The sequence below is a fragment of the Sphaerodactylus townsendi genome, linkage group LG05, assembly GCF_021028975.2.
Source record: "Sphaerodactylus townsendi isolate TG3544 linkage group LG05, MPM_Stown_v2.3, whole genome shotgun sequence".
NCBI lineage: Eukaryota > Metazoa > Chordata > Lepidosauria > Squamata > Sphaerodactylidae > Sphaerodactylus > Sphaerodactylus townsendi.
In genome coordinates this window covers 38,062,243-38,089,505 of record NC_059429.1, presented here as the reverse complement: position 1 = coordinate 38,089,505, position 27,263 = coordinate 38,062,243, and the positions used below count along the sequence as shown (strand labels likewise).

General features: G+C 42.2%; 1 protein-coding gene across 2 annotated transcripts in view; it reads right to left on the bottom strand.

The window, feature by feature from the left end:
* Nucleotides 1–27,263, bottom strand: part of OLFM3 (olfactomedin 3) — a 199,406-nt gene that overhangs the window by 28,460 nt on the left and 143,683 nt on the right. For both annotated transcript variants that reach the window (XM_048497146.1, XM_048497145.1), the window contains exon 2: nt 10,688–10,834. In XM_048497146.1, the coding sequence (XP_048353103.1) occupies nt 10,688–10,834 (147 nt within the window). The remainder of the gene's footprint in view (nt 1–10,687; nt 10,835–27,263) is intronic.

Genomic DNA, 27,263 nt, shown 5'->3' with positions numbered 1-27,263 from the left:
AAGGGAACGGAGTGCATGATGGATGGGAGTTTCTTACAAGTGAGATGTTGAAGGCACAATTTCAAACACTTCCAATGAGAAGGAAAAATGGGAGGATCTAAGGAAACCAGCATGGATATCTAAAGACTGTTCAATTAAGCTAAGATTTTAAAGGGACATATACAAGAACTGGAAAAAGGGAGAAATCACCAAAGAGGAATTCAAACAAATAGCCCAGGCTTGTAGGGAGAAAGTCAGAGAAGCTAAAATGCAGAATGAGCTCAAGTTTGCCAGAGAAGTTAAAAACAATAAAAACAATAAAAACATGTGTTTGAGGCACTTTTTAGAGTGCCTCGAATGAATTAATTGGATTTACATTGATTCCCATGGAAAATGGTGCCTCGGGGGTTCCCCCTGCACCCTCCGAGGAGGGCAGCAACAAGCGGCTTGTGCAGCCGCGCGGAGGTCATCCCGGGCCACACCCCCAGCCTCGGCAGAGGCCTGAAGAGCCCGCCAGCTGCGGGGGTTTCCCCTTTGCCCTCTGGGGAGGGCAGCAACAAGCGGCTTGTGATTGCTGGTAAGTGGTGACTCACATATAAGCCGAGGAGGCATTTTTCAGCCTTAAAACAGGGCTGAAAAACTCGGCTTATACACGAGTATATACGGTAGTACAGGAATACGTGGCTACTTTAACTTCACTCAAATCTCCAAGATCCGATGAACTACATCCCAGGATATTAAAAGAACTGGCAGAAGTAATCTCAGAACCACTTGCAATTGTCTTTGAGAATTCCTGGAGAACAGGAGAAGTCCCAGAAGACTGGAAAAGGGCAAATGTTTTTCCATCTTCAAAAAGGGAAAAAAGATGACCCGATAATTACTGCCCAGTGACATCAGTACCAGGAAAAATCTACAGCAGATAACTAAAAAGAGAATGCCATGATCACTAAAAATCAACATTGGTTTCTCTAAAACAAGTCATGCCAGACTAATCTTTTCTTTTTTTGATAGAATGAGAAAGGAATGCAATGAATGTACCACACCTTGACTTCAGTAAGGCCTTTGACAAAGTCCCTTATGTCATTCTTGCAAGCTAGTAAAATGTAGGCTAGACAATGCTACCATTAGATGGATTTGTAATTGGTTGACTGGCCAAACCCAAAGGGGGCTCACCAATGGCTCATCTTCATCTTGGAGAGAAGTGACTAATGGGGTGCCACAGGGTTCTTTCCTGGGCCCAGTTCTATTCAGTATATTTATCAATGATTTGGATGATGAATTAGAGGGCATGTTAATCAAATTTGCAGATGAGATGAATTTGAGATACTTTTTAAATTTTGGTTTTGGCCATAGCTTTCCTTTTCTATCCATTGTTCTCAATGTCAACCATTGTTCACGATGTCAGCCATAATTAGTCCAATTGCATCTGCCTCTGCTTTTAAAGGACATATACAAAAGAAACACATTTAGTGAATAAATAGAATTTGGATATGTTTATTGGCATACAAAAGTAAATTAAAATTTGTTAAACAGTAAAATCAATATATTATAAAAGGGGAATTAATTGTTGAACAACTCAGCCAATTTGTTCATTTTTGTCAAGTCTGGTTTTTTAACACCCATGAGAAAAAATTGGAAACAGAGCTGATTAAAATTGTTGTCTGAAAATTATCTATTGGGAATTTTCCAAAACAATCCTGCCCCTAATAACATGAATTTATTTTTGTATCTTTCTACGGTGGCAAGAATCTTAATAGCAAAAACCTGGAAGAATAAGAACACACCGAATTGTAAGATCTGGCTGGATTCCCTAATTTATGCGAGAAATACCCATCTACCCATATGTGAGAATTCTCTCTATCCAGCTGAAAGATTTTCAATTGGATTGATTTGAAGCTACCTGGAAGACATTCAACCATTTCTTAGAAAAGAAAAAAGAATAAAAATATTAATTATTAAGAACAATGTATATAATTCCAGTAAAAATTATTACTAAAAACACTAGGAAAAATTATATTTACCCTTTTACGGATTATCCCTTCTAGTTTTTGGTTTTCCCCCCTGAAATATATGATCTATGTGTTGAGTAAACTTAATAAGTTAGTCATTTTAACACTGAGTTTTAGTTGAGTTGTTTTTTTCTGTTTTTTCTTTTAACTCATTTGTATTAACTGATAGTGAACTGAACTCACTTTTACAATTTAATACATCAACTTGTCTAGGCTGAAAATTTTTGTTACTAATTATTATGGATATTTATAACGAATAAATGCAAACTATAATAAACTTTTTTAAAAGATTCTCTTGAGTCTCAGTAAGGAAGTCAAGGAAGATATGTAATGAAATTTAATATTTTTGTTACTAATTCAAATATCAAACATTATCCAAGTTGCTTTATAATTTGTATATTTTATTTTTTAATTTCAATTTAATAACAATATATTAAATAATAAAATTGGGTCCTTATCTGATAAGAATAAGGAAAGTTGTATTGTTGAAGGCTTTCATGACCAGAATCACAAGGATATTGTGGGTTTCCAGGTTGTATAGCATATTCCAGTAGTATTTTCTTCTGACATTTCGCCTGAATCTGTGCAGATTTATTTATTTATTTTTTTATTTATTATTCCACTTTTATACCGCCCTCCCCCGAAGGGCTCAGATGAAACGTCAGGAGAAAATACTACTGGAACACGGCCATACAACCCGGAAAACCCACAACATCCATGAGGAAAGTTGCTTCTTTTGTCCTTTGAGCTGTTTTAACTGATATTAGTGGGGTAATTAGTTGGGGGTACTGAATCTGAATTTATTCATTTAAAAAAAAGATTTGCCATGCAAAATTCCTACTGTTAACTGGAGGTAATATTGGCAGCCCTGGCTGATTCCAAGGTTCTGAACACAAATTGTGGCTTCTCAGATGTGACTCAAGAGAAATGCCCCTGATATACACAGCTACGTGACAGTAAACTGAGGACAAGTGTGAATTTAAAAAAGGAAACAGCCTATACAGGTGGGGCAAATGTCATGCTGGACATGGCTACCACTGCAATCTGCAGCTCCAAGTCTGTTCTCCCAGTTAAAAACTTCAGATGCATCATTGCTCCCTGCATGTCCATCCAAAGCAAGAGCAATAAAACACGGAAATGAGACTGTTAAGTCTATATAAAAGTTTTGAGAAGAGAATCTCATATGGCTCTGCAGTGTTAGCTCTGCCCTGGCTCTTGATAAATTCAAGAGCTGTTTTTTTTAAGAGTCTTAAAAATAATGCCTAAAGTGCTCATTTAAATCAGTGCTTTGGAGAATGAAGTTTTGGATGTAATAGTGATATCTGGTAAACTACAATCTCATTTTAAGGGCCAATGTTTTTTCTGTGATTAGTTAAAATGCTCTCTCCATATTTTCATCTCTGCATCTTAAAATAAAAGAAGACATTCTAAATAAATGCACCCAGCTGCTTCAATATATATTCTCATATGATCAACACTTCCAAATGTTTTCTCTCCAAATACATTTCCGTGTCCTATACTAAAAGCAGCCCCCACACATATCCTGCATTTCAAACAACTTGTTTGTTAGGGCAAAATATGATAAAGAAGCTTGTATGATGACCACAAAGTGTTTTGGAACCTAGTATTTCTGTGGGCATAAGAAGAGCTCTGAAGTCCATCTAGTTCAGTGTCCTGTTTCACACTGTAGCCAACCACTTGCCCTGGAGGGCCAACAAACAGGCCATAGAGTCCAAGGGATTCCCCAGTGCTACCCCCCAGCACTGGTATTCAAAGATTTGTTATTTCTATACATCGAGGTTCCCTTTACTTACTATGGCAGCCAATTATGGACCTTTCTGCCATCAGTGTGTTTATCCCTTTTTTAAAGCCATCTATGCTCATGACCTTCACTATGTCCAATGGTTGTGAATTCCCCAATATAATTATTCATTGAGTAAAGAAGTCCTTCCTTTGGTCTTTCCTGAATCTATTGCCCATCATCTTCACTGAGTGCCCCTGAATTCATGAAAAGTCCCAGACACTTTAGCTTTTCCTCACAGAAAAAGATACATCTACCCTTTTCACACAAAATGGTGACTGTATGTATATTAGGGAATTCAGGTATTTACTGGTATTGTGAGGTAAGACCACCAACATGTAACAACTGAAAAAAACCTGTCAGTCACAGAATTCAGTACCTTTGGTCAGGTCCAAAAAGGCATACTTTTTACCTTTACATAACCCAGTTCAATCCTATGGAGTTGCGGTAAAGTCCCAGTGCTGTGCATTTATAGTTATTGAATCAACCTCTTGTAGCTTTGGGGAGAAATCTTGCACATAGCAAATCCAAACTTTTATAGTTACCCTTAAACCTGTAGAAGCTGAGCAAATAAAATTATTCTGGAAGTGTTTTTGGATATTTATTTTATTAAATTAATTTATTTTATTAAATTTTATTTTATTAAATTATTAAATTAAAACCATTAAATTAAAACACAGCGGTTAATACAATAAATAAGGTTGCGTCCAACAATAAAACCCATATTAAAACCCTCTCGGGGGGGGGGGAGAAGGATGGGTCTCGTAGATGGTAAAGGGACCCCAAAAGTGAGAATGAAGGGGGCAATCCTACTCAAAGCTCCAGATCAGTTGAGCAAGGGGTCATAAGCAGATGTTAAATAACTTTGGTGAAAGGATTGTTTCTTATTGCAGTCTGCAAAGCAAGGGTCACATATCCTTGCCAAGTGCCACATACTGTCTTTGACCTTGGAAAAATGAGATCAGCCATTGTATGACTGTTCCCTGAATGCTAGTGACACCAAGGCAGTGGGCCAAAATATCGCAATCAACTGTGTCAAATGCTGCTGTTAGATCAAACAACAGCAGCAGCACAGATCTGCCTTTGTCTAACTGGAGCCAGAGCTCATCTGTGAGGGTGGCCAGAGTGGTCTGCATCCCATGACCATTCTAGAAACCAGATTGGAATGGGTTCAAGGCCGATGCATCATCTAGAAACATCTGGAGCTGCTCCGCTACTGCTCTCTCATCTACCTTGCCCAATAATGATACGTTCAACACTGGGTGGTAGTTGGATCAAATAGATTCAGAGATTTTTTTTAAAGAATGGTCTCACCACTGCCTCTTTTAGACTCTCTGGGAAAACCCCCAATTTGCAGGAAAGGTTAATAATTTCCAACAGGAGGGGATGGACCAGCTTTAATAAGCCGCAATGGACACGGATCAAGTAGACAGATAGTTGCCTTCACTTTGTCCACATCAGCCTGGGGCAGCAGTCTGAAGTGGTCTAATATTGGACCTGAAGATGGCCATGGAGCCTCCAGTTCCTTTAGTATATCAACACTTGCTGGGAGGTCAGGTTGGAGTGACAAGAGGCAGAGGCATGTGCCCTGAACTCTGGGAGGAAGCAGAAAAGGAACAGACAGAAGGCAAAAGGTGACTTGTGCTTTTTTGGGGGTATTCTTCAGGTAAAATATTTTAACTGGGTTCATCTTTGGAGGGCTTGTGTGTTTGCTTTTTGAGGGCTTGGGAAGGCTTTTGTGTGTGTGAGGATTTTTCTTTGTCTGGCTGTGTGCTTGCCTCAGGCTTCTGAGAGGTGGGGTTTCTGGTGAGTCACCACTGCTATTTAACTGCCATTCAGTTGCCTTCAGCACTCTCACTGAGGAGGCTTTCTCCTTCAGGTCAATCCCCATCCCAATCATCTCCAACATTGATTGTGTGCATCTGATTTGGGACACTGTGGAGAATTTGGCTATCCTGCTGGTGTGATGGTCACCTAGTAATACTCTGCTGCACCTTTTAAAGGTCATGTCAGACTCTGGCCTTGAAGTACTGTCAACTGATTGTCTTGGGGGACTTTATATCGAGAATTCACAGGACCATAATTTAGTTTATGTCAATGGGGCTTCTCTTAAATAAGTGACATGCAGGTTATCTACAGTTACAGGAAGAATTAATGCTATGAAATTAAATACAAGCCTCAAGAGCATTGTAGTTCAAGACTGTAAATGCAACTATCTTTTGTCTGTTAACAAATAAGGTCAGAATTGGAGCAACTGAACAAATATTCCCTGTTATCTGAGAAATGATATATATCTTGCTACCATGCTCACAAATTCCTTTACCCCAAAAGAAAGATTGCCTTTGTCTCTGAATGTCTGTTCAAATAGTAGAGCCCAAGTAAGATAAGCAACTTCTAGGAACAGCAGCAGCCCAGTTGTTCAAACCTTGCAGCTATGTTTGCCTATTATGTTCTTAGTGAAAAGATGTTCAGCTTAATGAAGTCCCTGCTCTCCTTCTAACAGCTGCACATTGCCCTACCTTGTTCACAGTGACCACTGGAGTACTGCTTGGAGAGCTTTATGATGGGTTTGCCTTGACTGCTAAGCCTTCTCAGAAGTCTTTGGGAAGGTATATATTTTAGCATGGTGAGTTATGGACGCTTAAGTCATTTCCTAAATCACTATGCAAAATAAAAAAGAGCTTAGAGCTGATCATGAACAAATACAGATAGATCGCTTGAGCGAGCCGAACTTTTGATAGCAGAAGCACACTTTGCTTAGATAAAATTGAAGTCATATTTCACTCTCATGCCCGAAGAGCTTTACAGTTAGAATGTGTAAAAGAGTATGAATTGCCTGCCTGCAGAGGAATCCATTCCCAGTGTCTGTACTTGAGCCCCTGTTCTGATACTGAAATTCGTGATTGGAATAAGCCAACCCTAAATACTGACTGTTGCAAAGAAGCATGATCCAGCTTACTCAGAAAACAAGCTAATTTCTTTGGAACAATCAGATGATCCAATTATACCCAAGGTAAAGATGAAGTGGATTTCACTGAAGCAAGGCCAGACCAAGAAATCATGAACAGATGCAGCAGGCCTTTTTCTTTATGAGTGGGACTTGGGCTCACTGTTTGGTATTTAGCAAACATATATCTGACTGGCAAGCTAATGTGTCCTGTACCTAGCTGGATTCATCCGGTGATTATGGCCACTGTATAATTATAGGACTCTAATAACATTATCATCGTTTACTTGTTAAATACAGATTTGGAAAACAAACCATCATAACAATTTCAGCTCTAAACAGTAAAAATTAAAAGGACAGACTTACAAAACAGTGTTACCTTTTTAATTAAAGGGAGGGTAGTTTGGCTACTGTCAGAAGCTCTTTCCCCCCAAAATACTTCTTTGGAAAACTGATGGCAACATTTGATGAAGTCCATGTGAACACACATTTGTTTCTTCACCAGATATATACATAGACACATCATAAGTTTTCTACTTTCTATACAGAAAGCTTCCCAGTCTGACTATCCATAAAAACAATGAATTGAGGCAGCCCTACAACAATGAGGAAGGCCATATAACAGTTGTGTGGATACTGAGAGCTCTGTGCATTAATTTCTCAGTGCTCTTTCTTTTATCAGTCAGGTAATTGGGACAGTGACAGGAGAAGGGAAAGGGTTCTCTCCTCCCAATGCAGATTTCCCAAACTGAAATGACCCCACAGAGCAGCTATTTGGCTCTTGGGGAAAAAAACATAGAGACGCAAACCAGTATACTTGCTGCAATGGACAAACAACAGTTCTAAGGTGGGGGAACTTAAACCTTTCCTCTCCTCACATTTTGGTCTGGATCAAAATAACTGTAGGAAGCTCTACTGGTCTGGACCTCAGTCTATGACATTAAGGGTACTTTTACAATAGCAACAACCATCTTGTTGCACCTCCACGGCTTGTTTGAATATACGTCACTGAATGATTTTAAGGCCATGAATGTGATATTCTGTAGCTGTGTTTGCAACATGCTTGCATTCACTCATGCCTGCATCCACTGTCAGACTCAGCAGCTGTTTAGGGCTTTCACTGCAGTGCCTTCAATTAGGTGGAGACTGATAATGTTTGTATCATTGGTGCCTCAACTTTGCTGTCATAGGCCTATCAGTGCTAAGCTCAGGCTGGGTTTATACATGCCACCCACCAAAAGTGGCAGACTCTAGAAACAGTCAAATGGACTGTTCTCTGTTGTACTGAGTTGGTAATGCCATTCTTAAAGTCTTCTTCCTGTAAAAGAAAGTTACTGGAAGAAAAAAACTAGAATATCAGGGAGAAAGTTTCCAGGCCCACCTGCCATGCTACATTTCTGTTTGCAAGAAGTTCTTCACATAGACAAATATTAAAAATGTGACTCCTCGCTGAGATGGGACTGCCTTTTTGTCACCTCATTTCTCCCTTGTTCTGCTTCAAGTGTAGAAAAAGACTTGTGGATGCTTCAACACCAGCAGTCATACATGACATATCAATTGTTGACCTGTACTATTTGAGACCTCTCTGCAAGTACCAAGTTGTTGATATTTGGGGGCTCATTTTCAGTCTCTGGTATACATCTGTCTGTGGTGAGTTAAATGTTCTCCAGTGAAGCACAGTAACTGCACCGATCTGCAGATAACTGTGGGCCAGTCTACACATTACAAAATCCTCATGTTTGTTGATGGATCACACAGGGATTTTGCATCAGATTTCAATAGTGGTTTTATGCCTCCTGGATTCACTCATGTCCTTTACTCTTTGTGATCATGACACACATACATATGGAAGCACATTCAGCTTCCTTCTTGCCCCACTTTCAGTCCAGTTTTGCTTTTGGTGCCTTATTCATGGATCCTTGATCCAATCTTGGACCTTTTAATTTCATACCTTCTTTATGGGTCAGACAGGCTGTTTGTCCATGCTGACTTTTGGAAAGAGTGAACTTTGAATGAAGAAGAAGAAGAAGAAGAAGAAGAAGAAGAAGAAGAAGAAGAAGAAGAAGAAGAAGAAGAAGAAGAAGAAGAAGAAGAAGAAGAAGAAGAAGAGAGTTGGATTTATATCCCCCTTCCTCTCCTGTAGGAGACTCAAAAGGGCTTACAATCTCTTTTCCCTTTTCCCCAACAACAAACACCCTGTGAAGTAGGTGGGGCTGAGACAGCTTAGAAGAGCTGGCATGTGTTGGAGTGCACAGACTAATCTGAATTCCCCAGATAAGCCTCCACAGCTCAAGCGGCAGAGCGGGGAATCAAACCTGGTTCCTCCAGATTAGAGTGCACCTGCTCTTAACCACTATGCCACTGCTGCTCTCTCTGGAGAGTTTCAGCCTGGAAAAATGGCACCTGGTAATCTGAACTAATATTATTACTGAGTAGTTAAATCTTTTGATTTAGCGTTTGTTATTTTAATCCTCACTGTTCACAATTCTTTTTAAAATATTCTTGCACAATCACTTTAATTCTATCTTGTGGTGTTTTGTTTTCATGTGGCTTCAATCTAATTCCAGCACCTAGTCCTATGTGGTGACACCTACCAGGTTAATTGTTTTGTGAAACTCATGCTGCAACTGGTCTACCTTGCTAGGGTGACTTTCTTGACTTTAATCTCAGGAAGGTTGGAAGGTTGGTCCTTGGCTTTTGGCTGCTTGGGTAGTGAAAAGGGGCTGGTGGCAGCTACTAAGGCTGAGGAGTGAGGACTCCTACACCAAGGTTTTTGTAATTTTGTGTGTTGCTGTCCCATCTCATGAATCCCTTGACAACAAAGCTACTCTCGTCTTCATGCTGCCTGGCATGAATAACTCTGTGATTAGAGTCAAAGCAGACAAGATGGTGCTCTTGAGGCCACCAGAGGGAGACTTCCATCATTTTGGGAATGAAATGCCTTCTGTTGACAAATGGATAGGGCCCTGGGGCCCTGTTCTCCCCACTTGTACACTATGTTCAAGACCCCAAATGCCAGAGATTTTTTCTCTTTAAAAGAGCATGAGGAGGAAAGATAGGAGCCCCTTCCCCTAAGCCATGATCCTAATTAGTGTTAGGCATTTGTAAATGGGGGAATTTCATCTTTCAAATAGTGGAATTATTGCTGTGGTGGGCTTGGGCATGGTATCATGTTTAATTTGGCTTGGGCAGTGCAGTGTGTGTGTGTATGTGGGGGGGTTGTTGTTGTGCTGAGGCTTGCTGCACTGTAGACAGCAAGCCAAAAGCAATGCTACCCCTTATCTTGTGGAAAGTGGCCTGTGCAGCTCAGTGAGCTGGATTACTGACATTGCCAGCATAAGTCTGTGCTGGCAAATGGGGGTGTTCCTCGGCTGAAAGTCTCCAGAAGCTGACTAAAGCCAGCTCTGCTTTAGAGAATGCCCCTTTGGTGCCAGCTCCTGCACCGGAGGAGCACAGGCACTGTAGCTGCACTGCCGCCTGGGGATCAGAAGTGCCCCTGCACCAGTAAAAAGGCCCATAATGCCAGTGCAAGGGGTATTTTCATCAGTGCTGGGGTCACACTGTCTCCTAAACAGTCCCTCCTCCCCAGGATTGCACGGTTATTCACCTTCCTTCAAAAGGATACATTTTGGGAAAGAAGAAGGCCAGAGATGTAGAACACTGATCCTTCAGGTAAGTCCATTATGAGCTGGGCACAAACTGCAAAGTGGGTTTGTGCTCAACCGGTCATCAGCTTAAGGTTTTTAGACTGGAGAGCTTCTAATTCATTTGAAGAGGTCTGCCTTCAGGTTAGCTTCAGGTTTGAATTTTGGATTCATCCCTAATTTTCAGTTAACTTGGCTGCTAAATTCACAGGCATGGTATAAAATCATCAGTATTTACCTTTTCTTATGGAAAATAGAACTGATTTCTAGGAGTACCATAACAGGTAAATGAATGAAGGCCACTCACCTTCTCCAGCAGTTGTCTGAGCTGCCTGCTTTTGGCATCTCTGGAGCAGAGGTTTTGTTCAGGGGCAACCACCGTGCAAATGCACCGTCCATCTGGGTCTTGGGCTGAACTATAGACTTGCCATCCTTCTTTGGGGCTGATCTGTGTCTGAAACAAAACAATGAGGCATGATTATAAAAGAAAATTGGATTCTGTCAATAAATGACTTTTATGCCAAGTGAAGGCATTATGATATTTGTGGGGAATATATTTGTGGGGAACATGTGATATTTGGTCCCCCATCTGTGGGACCAAAATGGTTCATCTCCTGGTTGAAGGCAGGACATACTACCCACTCTCTCCATTTGCATTTTTTCAAAGAAGAAAAGGAAGGAGGAAGGGAGAGAAGAGCGGGAGAAAAAGAAGACCCAAGATGGAGTTTGTATGGAGAAAGAAATTAAAAGTGGGGCTCACTGCTGCAGTATCAGGGTTACAGCTGGGCCCTAGTCAAAAAAAGTTGGACTACTGAGCCCTTCGGGGATAGGGCAGGATACAAATCCAATAAACAAATAAACAACTACTGTAGAACAGGAATGTGTCAATTGCATTGTGTACCTAGGGGGACTTTTCAATTAGTGAGGCTGGGTGGCGTAGTAATTACAGTGCTAGACTCAAACTGAGTAATTTCAATGTATTGTCGAAGACTTTCATGGGGTGTTGTGGGGGTTCCAGGCTGTATGGCCATGTTTCAGTAGCATTTTCTCCTGATGTTTCGCCTGCCTCATGGCTGGCATCTTCAGAAGAGATCCTCTGAAGGTGAAACATCAGGAGAAAATGCTACTGGAGCACAGCCATACAACCCGGAAAACTCACAACACCCCTGAGTAATTTCAGTTCACATCCCTGTTTGACTTGCTAACTGGAACCAATCATTCTATCTCACCTGCAAACAACTTTATAGGGTTGGTGTATGGGAGAAATCCATGCATGCTTGTTGATCCACTTGAAAAAGGAGGCACAATACCCGTTTGAGCTGGGGCTTATCTGTTGGAGGTGGACAATAACATCCCTAGCTGCAATCCAGAAAGTTTCCACTTTTATTTTAATGCCTACGGGGGTGGGGGTGGGAATTAGAATCAACAATCCCACCTATCTGACCATCCTGACAGTATTCTTCGCCCTTCTGCCTTATTTCTTCATTTGTGCCCGCAACACTAATTTTGCTGAGGGGTGCAAAACATCTTTAATTTGTACTTTGAATTGATTAGTCAAAGTCTTCTTAGTGGAAATTTTGAAGCAGCACCCCAAGGTCTGACAGGCCCAGGAAAGGAACTTCCTAGCTAGCACGAAAGCCCATAAATGGGGCAGGTTGAAGTGAAGCTCTGTCAGATCATTGGTGACAAACTTCAGTAAGTTTTTCAACAAAGGGGTGAAACAAAGGGAGAGATACTTAGAGACTGAAAGCAGATCAAGCCAATAATTGCATTTTCATAGCTGTTTATATGATTCTGTGTTATTCCACTTGTTTAAAGATTGTTCCCAAATCTCTGAGCTTTCTGGAATATATAATCAATACAGCTTTAAAAACCTTACCTCTTGTAGTAAACCTACCCAAGAGATTTAGGTTATGACTCCAATGGAGAAAGGTGCTGAAATAGGCAGCTCAGCCAGTTAAAAGGGGATATGGGACAAGTTCAACCTCCTCACTTCAGGGGAAGTAGAGGGCTGACCAGATAGGTCTATACTAGTACCCAATCAATGGGTGGCTGACTTTGGATACTTATCCCAAGGTTTTAAAAAGTGTGTGTGTGGTGGGGATTATTTATTTTAAAAAGGTTCTGGGTACTACTGGCCTCAGTGCACTGATGTGGAATAACAAGGTAGTTGTGCTAATGGGCTGCAGGGAGGCTAGGGGTGAGAGTGCAATACACTGAACTCTGTTGATTCATATCTATTCATCCCTTCTCTCCCTGCTTTGAACTTATGAATTGTATTCTCCCTGGGACAGGGATCCATCTTTCCCTGAACTAATTATAATATTATCCATTTGTTCATTTCTCAGCTATCAGATATACATCCACCTAAATGATCATTGTGCTTTCTCACTTCCCCACATTTTATTTCATATGCAACCTCCTCTTAACAGGATCTGGAAAATAAATGCTGGATGAAATGCCTGCTCTAATCAGAGGCCAAATTCCCATAAGAGTAAATGTGTGTGACAGAAGCTTTGCAGTGAATTCTTTGTGAGTCCATTTACCTCCTCATGTATGTGTATTGTGGTTTGGAACTGACTAAGAGAATGCACATCCTGAGTTTTCATGACATTTACTTAGATTAAAGAAAATGGACAGAAAAAAGAATGGATGTTGGGTTTCCATGGGGAGACTCAGCCTACACAACCCATGTTACAAGAAACCCCTGAAATGACTCACTGGCATGCAAAACAGGATTAGGAATTCTGTGAGTGTTTTCTTACCAATGTATTACATAGAGAGTCCCCTGAAAATATTGATACACAGCCCTGAACATGTGGATGGCCATAGATAGCCCAGAAGAGGCACTGATCCTTGAGCACTGGGTTGCGATGCTTCTATGAAGAATTAAAATGTCTATAATAGCCGTTTCTAACTTCTGTAGGATGATTAAACAAGTCACATCTGCGCCTTTTGATTTTATTAAAAATTCAGACACTGCTGTGATTTCAGCCTTCCTTATCCTTTGCTATGCAAGAGTCTAGCAAGGAGGTACTCTGCATACAGAAGCTGGCTTACTCTCAAACCACTGAACCAGTACAAAGATACTTCTTAATTTGCATTACAGTGCTCATCAGGGGCCCAGAAGCAGCTAAATAATGTGGATGGATATGCATGTAGCTGTTTTGACCTAGCTGAAGCTCAATGGAGTCATTTTGAATAGGATAGCTGTTCATTTTGGGGTTTCTATTATTTGAATATAAACAGCTAAATGCCTGTAGGCAATTACGACAAGCACTAGAGTCCTGCGCATGAGCAGTTATGCTCAGTACTCAATAGAGCAGGGATGTCAAATTCATTTGATACAAGGGCCAGATATGGCATAAATGTGACAGGGGTGGGGGTGGCTTCCTCGGTTGGCAAGCCCCCAGCAGGCTTGCCAGCCCAGCTCGGCACTGGGGGAGGTGGTTGGCACCGGGGGAGGAAGTGTGTATGGCTTGCCAGACCAAATCTGGAGCGAAGTGTGGGTGAGCTCACCAGGCCAGGTTGGGAGTGAGGGTGGAGTTGCTTCAGGGCTGATAAACTCACTCATGGGGCTGAATCTGGCCCTTGAGCCACATGTTTAACATCCCTGCAGTGACAGCACATAACACATATCTTTGGGGGCAAGAGTCTGATGATTTTATTTTATTTTATCTATCGCCCACCTTTTTTCACTGAGATTTATGGCAGGTTGCATGGTGTGTAATACAATGTTGCTGAATAGTATGGGATAGCCAATAAAATGCACTAGAGCTAGGATGACAAAAAATGAAAAAGAATGCAAAAATGGAATTGCAAAAGTAGAAAGCAATGCTGAAAGAGCACGATAACACACCTAACAAACAATGGGCCTTTCCCCACTCCCTTCCATCCCCCCTATGCCATGCGCTGGTCTCAGCGTGCGGCATCCCAGGCGCGTGCCCAGGCATCCCCACGACCCCGCGCTCAGTGCGGGGTCGTCAAAAGGCGCCGTTCAGAAGAGCGCCTGGGATGCCGCGCACTGAGGGGGCGCGACAGCGGCAGCGTCGGGGCGGCTGCGCTGTGGCCGCCCCTGCCGTGGGGAGGGAGGAGGAACCCTGCACTACTCTCCTCTAGTAGCGCGGGGCTTACAGTAAGTGGGGAAAGGCCCACCGACATGGATCACAGTTCTACTCCCTTTATGAAAGTACCTTCTGAATTACTGCATTAAATTACAGTATTTCATCTGTAAAGATGCCCTCTTGGACAACTCTATTTTAGAGAGTCTGTGGAATAAGAAGTGTGGGAGCCTTTCTGGCTTTCCTCCACAAGGAGGAAGCCACAATAGGCAACCCACATTTCATTTCATTTCATTTCACATTTAATTTATATCCTGCCCTCCCACAGAGGGCTCAGGGCGGCAACTAGTGATCTTTTGAAGGGTGGCACCTTCCAAAGGCTTTGTACCACCCTTCTCCTGTGGTTGATGCAGAATATTCATGTGGCATATAGCTTATCTTCCCTCCAACCACTGATTGAGACTTGCATAAGATATCCCCCCCGCCCCCCACAATCAGAGGAGAAATCCCCTGGATGTGATGTTTCCTGAGTGGAAACATGAAAAGTAATTTGAAGCTGCCTTCTATGGTGTCAAAACATATGAAGCTGCCTTATATGGTGTCAAACTTTTGGTTTGTCAAGGTCTATCTTGTCTACTCAGCAGGAAACTGCTCTCCGGGTCACAGGCTGAAGTCTTTCACATCACCTGCAATCTTGGCCCTTTCCACACTTGCAGAATAATTCAGTTTCAATCCACTTTCACAATTTTTTGCAAGTGGGTTTTGCTATTCTACACAGTAAAATCCATCTGCAAAGTACATTGAAAGTGGACTGATAGTGCATTATTCTGCATGTGCAGAAGGGCCACTTGTCCATTTGAACTGGAGATGCTAGGAACGGAAACTGGGACCTTCTGCACGCCAAGCTCATGCTCTGCCACTGAGCTACAATCCCAAAGCTCCCCAACACAACAAAGGACAAGGAAGGCAACAGAAGATGCAGCTTACATAAACTGCCAAGGAGGGGCACATTAGTTTCTCCTCCAATCACATGCTCACAAACCCCAGCAGGCAGAACAGGCAGTCTGTGCCAATCTTTCCATTAGCTGTGATGAACAATGATGCACAATTTTGCTATTCGATAAACCACTGCAAACCATAACACAAAACATGCGCCAGTAGGAGTGAGCTTTGGAGTTACACAGGCAAAAGTGTTCACTTACATTTTTATTTTAAAAAGAAAACAAAACATTAACATTTGCTATTTGCCAGGCAGACCTGAGCATTCTTTCAAATAAAGAAAATGACAGATGTGTGTTTATTGGATTGTAGTTGGCCTGACTATGCTGTGGGGATTATCTTATATAGTTTTCTCTAGAAACAAGACAGCCATGACTCTGAACAAGACATGTTCAGAAAATAATTCAGAAAGGAAAGATGAAGAAATAAAGACTGTTAGCCATTGCTCCACCTCAAGTTCCGTTCAAATCCCACAGGAGTTGTGTGAAATGGAAAACAGATAGTGCACAGCACACTTAGTCATTAGCAGAGCTGGAGATAAATTTAAGAAGCAAGTCACATGAAGCCAACTTACTTTTAAATTTTAAATTTATGTCCTAGGTCAGATGTACACATGCAGGAGACTGAAACAGTCAAACAGATCGAACCGTTTCAGCAAGCTGACAAAGGAATTTGATCCTTGTTACACTCTTCTGTATAAAAAATGCTGGCAAATAGAAAAGTAGCACACTTGTCAGAAAGCTGAGATAGAACCTTTCTCTTGATATGTTTGTCTTCGTCTTGCAGGGCTATTTTTACAAGAGAGCATTCACAAATGGTATCCATACCTGCCGTTCATTTTAACATCACTTTATTGGATAAAAGGGGCTACCTGCTCCAGATCTGAAAAAGACTATAGATTTTTCTAGGAACTGCATTTCAGCACTTCAAGAACAATTATCTGTCTGTCTGTCTGTCTGTCTGTCATTGAATTTATCTATACCCTGGTTTCGTCCAAAAGTGATTTACATAATTCTCCTTCATTTTCTCCTCATAAAGGTTATGAGGTCGTTTTGGCTGAGAGAGTGTGACTGGTTCAAGGTTACCCAGGAAGCTTCCATGGCACAAGTGGGAATTTGAACCTGGGTTTTCCAGATACTCTTACCTGCTTACCTGGGTCTTCCAGATACTCTTACTCTTCTCTGATACTCTTACCTGCTACACCTCACTGAGTTACCAACTTCAACGTGGGACCTAGAGTTCACCCAGAAATTCAGTTGGTCTCCAGACAATAGATATTAACTGCCCAGGAGGAAATGATAGCTTTGGAAGGCAGACTCTATGGTATATAAGAGAGAAATGGAAGACCTACAGTGATATGATATCAAATTCCCACCAAGCTCCCTCCTCTCACTAAACTCTGCCCTCCATAGACACTGCCCCCAAATCTTCAGGAATTTCTGAAATCAGAGTTGACAACCTAATTATCTAGACAAATCTGGATTATATACATTCTTTATCAGTTGCACATATTATTAGCTACCTGATCAAAGCCACATACGCTGCTCTGTCAGTTTGACACCCTGTACATATGAATCACCAATGCCATTACATCAACATATACAAAACAGTTGTTAACCTATGTCTGTGGTGGCGAACCTTTGGCACTCCAGATGTTATGGACTACAATTCCCATCAGCCCCTACCAACATGGCCAGTTGGGAATTGTAGTCCATAACATCTGGAGTGCCAAAGGTTTGCCACCACTGTGATGTCCAGGGTAAATCTGTCGCGAGAGGGTTATTTTAAATCTTATTCATGGAAGAGCACTTCCAAGAAAAAGAAACTTATATTTTTCTATCGGATCGTACTAGTAAAGATAAAGGTAGCCTCCTGTGCAACCATCAGGTCATTACTGCCCCATGAGGTGATGTCACATCACAAAACTTACTAGGTAGACTATGTTTACGGGGTGGTTTGCCTTTCCCAGTCATCTACACTTTACCCCCAGCAAGATGGGTACTAATTTCATGGACCTCTGAAGGAAGGAAGGCTGAGCCAACCTTGAACCAGCTACCATCAGGACTGAACTCAGGGTGTGAGCATAGCTTTGACTGTGATACTGCAGTTTACCACTCTAAACCACAGGGCTCCATTGTATAAGAACATAAGCTTTAATAAGGATTGTACTTTCCTTTGATAACATTAACAATTTTCCAGAATGCACCCCAGCACAGAGAAATTCCCATAGGATATGGTTTAATTTAATTTAGGTTTCCTAACCTAAATTAAAACAGTAATTTAATATAAGACAGTCATGGCATGAAAGAAAATGGTAATATCACCAGTTCACCAGAAGAGGGACGCAAAGTGCCCATGAGTGTGGTCGAGAAGTTATTAGTTGGAAAGTACTTTTTCCTTCAGCAAGGTTGGTACTCCCAGTGACTGATTATGCATGTGCAATAGGGACAAATGAGCATCACTGCAAGATTTCTTGAAGGAACGTATTCCCTCAAGCTCCACTTTAACTTTCTATTCTCCCCATAGCAAGCAAGACCACTTCTAGCATGAATTCAATTTTGCTTCACAGCCAGAGCAGGTAGATTTGCCAGTGGGCACAGCTTTGTCCTGGACCTCTTTCTTCCACCCACAGCCAGCCTGCCTGATCTCACCTCCCATTCCCTCATGCTGCTTTGCATGCTTTCCCCTCGCCCTCCTCCCTCCTCCCTGTTGCCAACTGCTTTCTGTTTCTCTAAATGACTGTATTAATACATCAGTGTAGTAATAACAGAGAGTTGGCTTTTGCACAAAACCAGCACAAGCATCTCTGGCTCCACTCCACCTCCCTTGCTCTGCTTCTGCCCTCTCTGATGATCAGGAGGGCATTCTTAAAACTTTCTTTCAGACAAACTTCTATTTTAAAAACAAGCCCCCCCCCCTCTCTTTTGTAGCAGCAGCAGCAGCGAAAGAGAAAGTGAGTGGGATTTGTGTGTGTGTGTAGGGGATGGGAGGGGAAGAGAATATCAGCAAGATCTGTTCCTTAAGGCTGTTGATAGACAAAATTAAGAGAAGCAGCAAAAGGGGAGGCTGATTGAGAGTTCTGTGGGACAGGCACTGGAATGCCTCCTCACGTGTAAATGGAGAAATGCAAGGAGAGCCCTCTGCAAGCCCACTGTGCAGAGAAGAATCCTGAGGTAAGCATTCCCTATGTAATCAGCCAGTGAGTACCTAAAAGAGAGAATGAGGGACAGAGACCTATAGCCTCTCTCACTGATTCCCTGATGGAATTAGGATAGGAGAGCCACGATTCAATTATGATCCCCCTTTGTCTTCCCTAATCCTCCCCTCCCCCACCCTCCCCTTCCCCTGAGGGTGGGTGGGTCATGACCAGATGACGACTCCCTCCCACCTCCCCCTTCCCCAGCAAGATGAGTGGGCCTTGACCTCGACTTTATTTTTATACTTTATTCAGTTTAACTGATGATTCTTCTAAACCAATCAAGGTTCTACAACTAATCTTGGATTTTTACCAATTTGATGACAGGCTCTTTCCAAGAATATTTTGGCAAAAATTGTCATATGGTCATCAACATGCCTTTTCTGATTATGCATGCTCTTTCTGGGTTTTCCCTGATCAGAAAGTCCCAACATTGCTGGGTCAGGTGGATGAAGCGGAGGAAGAAGAAGAAATAGATTTTATACCCCCCACTTTTATCAACCTTTAAGGAGCCTCAAAGTGGCTTACAATCAACTTCCCTTCCCCTCCCCACAACAGACACCTTGTGAGTTAGGTGGGGCTGAAAGTGTTCTGAGAGAAGTGTGACTAACTCAAAATCACCCAGCAGGCTTCATGTGGAAGAGTAGGGAATCAAACCCAGTTCTCCAGATTGGAGTCTGATGCTCTTAACTACTATACCAGTGGTGGTGAACCTATGGCACTCTAGATGTTCATGGACTACAATTCCCATCAGCCACTGCCAGCATGGCCAATTGGCCATGCTGGAAGGGGCTGATGGGAATTGTAGTTCATGAACATCTGGAGTGCCATAGGTTCGCCACCATGGCACTATACCATGCTGGTTCATCCTAAACTGCAACTGTTCCAAAACTAATTTTCTATTTGGCTTTACACCATTGATGTGGCCTATCTCCTGACCTTCTTGACAGTCAACCCTTCTTTCTTTCCCTTTTAGGGGTTTCTAGCAACTAACTATATTTATACATGGCACAAGTGTGTACAGACACATGACATAAATCTGTATAGTACAACATAGCTTTGTGTTGACATCCAAGCGTAACATTAAAATGTACTGTAGAGAAAGAAGATTTCAAATGGACAAGAGGGAGGATTTCAGTGTGTTTGCTCATGCTTTGGCAGTTTGAACCTGCTTTGGAGAGTATTATCTGTTTCTCTGGCTTTTAGTTCTGAACTCTTGTTCAAATTTTAATATCAGCTGTTTGTGTGCGAAAATAGATTTGTTAAGCAGAGTTATGCTCAATAATGAGGCAGAGTCAGTTGCTTACTGAAATGAAGTTTATTTGCTATAAAGGAAGGGTAACTTGGAAGAACAAAACAAGAAAAATCTTACTAACTAGCTAGCTCCAATAGCTAGCCTGTTGTTTGACTATTACATGGCTAACAACCTACTAGAGACTGAGTCTGACACTTGGACTGAGACTTAGACTGAGCACATACAGAGAGCAACAAAGAATATATATCTAAAGCCTACGTACAGACTGGCATGTAGCCCAAGCCAGGTCTGCTTGACCAATAGGTATCAATTACCTGGTCACTGACTTCTGACCTCACTCACTAATTAGAATGCAACAATTAACTCCTTCATTACTGGATTGTGTGACTGGCACTTGCCAAACCCCATCAGTTTGGCTACTAAAGCTTCTATACGCACACGAGATAGGTCTTTCTTTTTCACAAACACTGCTTTTATCCTATTATTTTTTATTTTAAAAGATGCTTTTTCTGTAGAACTTCTCCTTGAATTAAATCTATCTATGCTGGCAAAAATTCTCCTTGTTGGCAGAACTCCTGGCAGTGGGGGATAAGGTTGCCAGCTCTGGGTTGGGAAATACCTGGTAATTTTGGGGGTGGAGCCTGGGAGGGCAGGATTTGAGGAGGGGAGGGACTTCAGTGGGGTAAAATGCCATAGAATCTACCTTCCAAAGCACCATTTTCTCCAGGCGAACTGATCTCTGTTGCTTGTAGATCAGTTGTAATCCCAGGAGATCTTCAGCTACCACCTCGAGGTTGGCAACCCCAGTTTGGGATAAATCAACACTTCCCCCTTTCTGGCTCTCTAGCCTAACTTGACTTTTTTTACCATTAACCAGCTCTGCCTTCTGAAAGATCCGTTTATCTGGCTTGTTGGGTCACAAAAACCCCAAGTGTTGTTACGAATGTCTGATGTAAGAACATTCTTTTTCTCATCCATCTGCTTTGGGTCTTTATTAAATACTAAGAAGTATGCAAGCAAAATGTCATTGTCTCATTTGTCCAGAAGGTTGTATTTCCTTCCCATTGCCTCTATCAGGCAGCAATGTCACATTTCTCATTCTGTAGACTGTAGCCTGGCAATATGTAACAGCTTAAACTCTGGACTCATTGGGTCTCTGTGTCCCAGAACTGTTGTAAATGTGTTTTCATCAAACAACCAGCAAAATTACACATTTCTTTCCAGGCTTGTCCAAGCTTGTCCTGTTTCTGGTTTTAGGCTACTACGAATGGCTTCTATCTGGCTCCATTTGTTTCAGGCCTCCCCTTAGTCAAACACAGTGCTGTGAACAGTAGCTGTTGAATGAAACTAGAAGCATCAATATTGATGCTTGCAGGCTCTGCTGAAAAAAATAAACCTTGCAGTATCTGATTTTCAAGGGGAAACATTAGATTAAGAAGATTAAGAACAGTAGATTAAGAAGAGGAAATGGATCAGGGGGCAGAGAAAGAGGGTGGTGGAAATTGTTTTCATTTTTTGTCATTACTTTCTTGTTTATTCTCTTTCTACCATTTTAAAATCTACTGTTCCTTCTGGGAGCCCAAACCAAGATCAATGCAGGTGACCCTTGTTAATACAGCCAGGTCATTTTGTGTTGCCTGGTACAATGTACAAATTTGTATCCTGGGGCACCAATTCCAGAGTGGCAATAGAAGAGGGAAAGGACAGGCCCTGTTCATAGGACACAGCATCAAAACAAAGCAGATTTTTTTAAATGAAATCAGCTTTGCGATAATGGGATGATGGGAGAACAGTCCTCCCCCCTCCCTCCTGATAATATTAATCAGCAAGGATCCTCTGTCAGAAGCATTCAACACACCTAAGTCTGGCCTAGTGCAGGGGAGACATTGTCCTCCAGCCTGAAATGTTCCATATTTGTAGGGACTTTGCAACCTAATTTACATGTGTCCTACTTCTCCTAAGGGTGGGTGACATATCCAACAGTTTGAAAATCACACATGTGTATGAAAAAATAATAATTATTTTTAAAGGATTTTCTGCTGAAGATGTTGCATCTCTGTTGTATTGATTGAAAGCATGGTGCAAGCGAGTGTGTAGAGTGGGGAATTCTAAAGAACTTTCGGATATATACAAATAATGATGCAGAGCATACCACAACTCTATCTATTATTCCCTTTTCACTATTACCCCTACAGTTCTATATGAAGTCCCCAGGGGACACAGAAAGGAGGGAAGCCGTAATACAAAGGAGATATCCAAGTTTGCCTTAGAAAGACTTCAAACCTGATGCTAGCTAGATGTGACTTCCGTTGCTGGAGAGGGAGAGAACATCTTTCTCTTTCTGCTCAACAAGAAAGTTTGTCCATTCTTCTTGGAATAGAACTACAGCAGACTTCCTAAAACTCTGTTTATTAAGGTAACATGAACGTACAGGTGAATTGGCTACTTGTGAATGTGTGTTAGGAATCAGCAGAAATGAAGGCTGCATAACTCCTTATGCATTCTTGATTGCATATTCTACCCAGGCTGTTCAGTCTTCAGACCCAGATGATTACTTTTTAAAAGTTATTTGTCATACCACAACAGTACGGCTGAGAAACTGGCATATCCTGAGTAGGCATCAAAGCCATTTTGAAATCCAAGCCCTTGACCTTCATTTTAATACACTGCCTTGCCTGACTGGGAATTGCAATCTTTAGGGCCTTAATGGGCTTTAATGTATAGCCATTACACTGAATCTTTCTCTTTTTTTAGACAACTTCCTCTCAGCAACTTACACATGGGGATCTTAAGATGGCTCATATCCCGGCTGATACTTGATTAACTGTAGCAGCCTATCATAGTCACATTCCCTCAGACCAGTTTTTCAGCTTGTGCTTTAGTAGTAAAGTACAGCTTTTAAATTGAGAGGGAAAGAAAGACAAGGAATGTAATATAGCAATACTAGCAGGGGAATGCTCTTCTCTTCATCATGCACATCACAAGGACTTGAAAACAGCAAGAGGATCAAAACAGCTACAAAAATATGCAGGAAAACTGAAGGAACTATGACGGAAAAGTCAGTTTTTCTAAACCTTGGTCAAACAAACACTGGCTTGACTGAAATGTTATAGGGGAAGGGGTTGAATAAATTTAAATGAACATCATAGAAAGGGGTTGTATTGAGCATGCCATCAACTGCCAAGGGGCGAAAAACTGCTGTTCATTCAGTATTTATTAACTTTCTTTTGATAGTAAAGGAACAGAACAGGACCAAGAACACCCAAGAGAAAATGTAAGAAAATTAAAAAAAACATAATTTGGTCAATTCTACCTTATATGATAAGTTTGCCAATTGATTGAGAGCCACTGAAATAAAAGGTTCAATCTATAGCACCACCAGTGGATTGATATGGATAAAGTGGGCCTTCTCTCCCTTCTGCTTCTGCCCCCTAAGACCAATATGTCCTAGAACTATATAGTCAAGAGTTAATTTTGACATGAGACTCTTGGATTTGCAAACTGTGCACATCCCAGATGCAGACAGTCAGTTGTCCTGGGTTTTTTTTAGAATCAGCCCAACTTGATAGTTCCATTTCCAGTGATCCACATTGCCCTAGGCTGTTTTACAAATGTGTGCTCATTCTTTGATGAAGGCAGCATCAAAGACAGACTTACGTGTATGAATGAATCATCACAAAACCAACACTCCGGATAGAGCACTCATAGCAGTAGGACTGAGCCTCCCTACCCCAAGGCCATGTCAGACCAATTGCCCTGGGTATGAGAGCCATGACAAGGACAAAGACATATCCGCCTGCTTGGGTCACCCTGAAGATGCCCCCATTTCCTTCTTCCCCTCCCTACGGTCAGAGGAACTAAAAATCTTTCATATGTGGAAAGTTTTCATTTTGGTTGTTTAGGTTTTGCTCTTGGGTTTTATTTTAATTTTCTTTGAATTTGAATCCAGTATTTGTTTTCCAGGAAGGAAAGGGATCTGGAAGAGGCAAAACTTATTGGGTTTTTTATTTGGCCATTGGTTGAAATGCACTTTGCATTGCAGTTTTCCTACACTGCTGCAGTCTTAATGTGGACTGCAAGAACCTCAAAAAAAAGGGGAAGGTAGACATGAGGATAGAAAGTTACAATGGCCAATAGGATTTCAGGTGAAGGTTAGCACTAGTCTTTGACCAATCACAGAAGGAGTTTTTGGCCTGGATTTCTTTGAGATTTTTCTGTGCATGGCCTCAGAGCACAAATAGAAGTCTACCTGGTTCCAGCAGGCCCCATTCCAGACAGAGGTTTGAGAGAGTTCAGTGCAGAGAGTTCAAGTTTGCTCCTACTCCTCTGCTGTTGCTGCTCTTCCCTCTGTGATTCTGGTGCTTGTCTTTGCTATATTCCTTGGATTCCTGTATTGTAGTCCTGCTGTCTGCCTGCCATGTGACTGCCAGCAGGGCCCTCAGGGAAAGGCAAAGGGAAAAACTAGAGGGCTCTAGCTTACCCGCTCCACCTGGGTGGAGACCTTAGCTGTGTTCCACCACCTCAACTTCTAGCTGCTGTGGTGCCATGAAGAAGCCCCGCAAGGCACTCTTTGTTGAAGCAACTGCTGGAATGGAATCACCTGCACAGGTGATTGCAAGTGCTGGCATTAGGTAGGAGTCTGGGGCTCAGGCTGCCCCTCCTCCAGCTGTTGTTGGGCCTTCCCAGCAGCAAGAGAAGGAACTGCCTGAACTCGCTTTTGGGATGAGCCCTGGGAGGAGAGTATTGTGACTCTGCAGCTCATCAGAGACCAAGAGCATGTGGGAGTAGCTACGGGGCATGTCTTCATCACAGTTCCTCCACAGTAAGCTGGCCTTCCAAAGAGAGATAGGAGGAGAAGCTAGAGGTGGCAAAGGAGGAAGAGATGCAGGGGCACTTCAAAGTGCTGTCATCTTGACCCCTTTCTCTTTGGCCATCTTTTCCTGTGTCCCCTAGAACAGTGGTGGCGAACCTTTTCCAGACCGAGTGCCCAAATTGCAACCCAAAACCCACTTATTTATCGCAAAGTGCCAACACGGCAATTTAACCTGAATACTGAGGTTTAAGTTTAGAAAAAATGGTTGGCTCCGAGGCATGCATTACTCGGGAGAAACTTGGTGGTAGTCAGTGGCTTTGCTTTGAAGCAACCGTGCAACTCTTTCAATGGGTTAATCACAACCCTAGGAGGGTTTACTCGGAAGCAAGCCCCATTGCCAGCAACTGAGCATGAAAATCAGTGGGGTTTAACAGCGTTTAATTGGGTTACCTACTACTCTGCTTCCCCAAAACTAGGTCTTAGGTTTAATGCTAATAATTGAGCCCAGCAGCCCAGGCCAGTCTAGATGTGTGTGTGTGTGTGTGGGGGGGACTCTGTTTGCACGTGCCACAGAGAGGGCTCTGAGTGCCACCTCTGGCACCCATGCCATAGGTTCGCCACCACTTCCCTAGAAACAGTATCTACCTTGACCTCCTCACAGGAACTGGCTAGGAGGTGCCTGCAGCTGCTCATCAGTGTAGATGCTTCCTCACATCCTCAGTCTGGAAATACTTCCACAGCTTGCACATACTAGCTGTGTAGGGTCCAAATCAGTTGAGGGAAAGACATCCATTATCTCTCAACTTCCAGACTGCAGAAACACCTGATGAAACACCACCTAGTGGTGCTTCTTCAGTGGCAGAGAGGCCACGTGGCTACTAGCCAGTCAAGAGGTGAACTGACCGACGACCTCAACTCATGCTGTTCCTGCTAGTAGGCAATGGAGAAAGGTGCTGAAATAGGCAGCTCAGCCAGTTAAAAGGGGATATGGGACAAGTTCAACCTCCTCACTTCAGGGGAAGTAGAGGGCTGACCAGATAGGTCTATACTAGTACCCAATCAATGGGTGGCTGACTTTGGATACTTATCCCAAGGTTTTAAAAAGTGTGTGTGTGGTGGGGATTATTTATTTTAAAAAGGTTCTGGGTACTACTGGCCTCAGTGCACTGATGTGGAATAACAAGGTAGTTGTGCTAATGGGCTGCAGGGAGGCTAGGGGTGAGAGTGCAATACACTGAACTCTGTTGATTCATATCTATTCATCCCTTCTCTCCCTGCTTTGAACTTATGAATTGTATTCTCCCTGGGACAGGGATCCATCTTTCCCTGAACTAATTATAATATTATCCATTTGTTCATTTCTCAGCTATCAGATATACATCCACCTAAATGATCATTGTGCTTTCTCACTTCCCCACATTTTATTTCATATGCAACCTCCTCTTAACAGGATCTGGAAAATAAATGCTGGATGAAATGCCTGCTCTAATCAGAGGCCAAATTCCCATAAGAGTAAATGTGTGTGACAGAAGCTTTGCAGTGAATAGCAATGGATAGCAAACATTTCTAGTAGAGATGCTTGGCTCGGGTGCCATTAGGGTGCCAAGAGGTGGGCAGCAGGTGGCAGAGAGAAGGGACACATATATAATCCACCAGATAATTACAGGAAGCCCTTTCGAACAGCAGAAGTCAGGTTCCACATGCTTCTCAAAAATGTCTATCCCTGGTACATGCCTCATTCTTGCACCATGATGAGAAGAGGGGGATGGTCTCATTGTACAGGGCATTCAGGGGCCACACGAAGACATAGTTGCCCCATTCTCAAAGGAGAACTGTGCACTTCAGGTCCAACATCTGGACTAGCCCTCAGGCAATTATGCATACCTCTTACTGGTGATAACCCACTGACATTCTGCGTGGGGATGGGGATACCAGTACCAGGAAAGGTGAGGGCCGATACACTAGCTATCTCAAAGCTTTGCTCCACAAAGTTCTTCATAGACTTTAATGAAACTGATTTTTTTCAGCTAGCCAAAAGAAAACCTCCCCAAAACCCATTTACTGGTATAGGTATTCAGCTTTTGTCGTCTTTTCTGATAATTATCAGATCCAACAAACCCAAGTCTGAAAAATACAAAAAAAAGTGCATACTCCTAGCAGTCACTGATACCTAATGTATACCTAATGTATACCTAATGATAAACAGCAGATCAAGAAAGGAGGTAGCAATGGTGGCTATGAAAGCAATGGGGAATCTATACAAGAATACACTGTCACAAGCAAATGTTTTGCATTATCAAGTACACATGTGAACTGTTCAAAAACACATGTAGTAGCACATTGAATATTCAGCATGGCAGCCTGTGAGGATTCATCATCTCTGCCTGTGAGATGAGGATTCATCATCTCTGATTGGGTGATAATGGTGATGCATGTTGAATTATGGATGAGTGAAATAAGGGATTAGGACTATTCATCTTGAACCTTAGTAATAAGACAGGCTATACATCTGAACAGAGGTGGAGCGCTCATGGGGACACGTGGGGTCACATGTCCCCA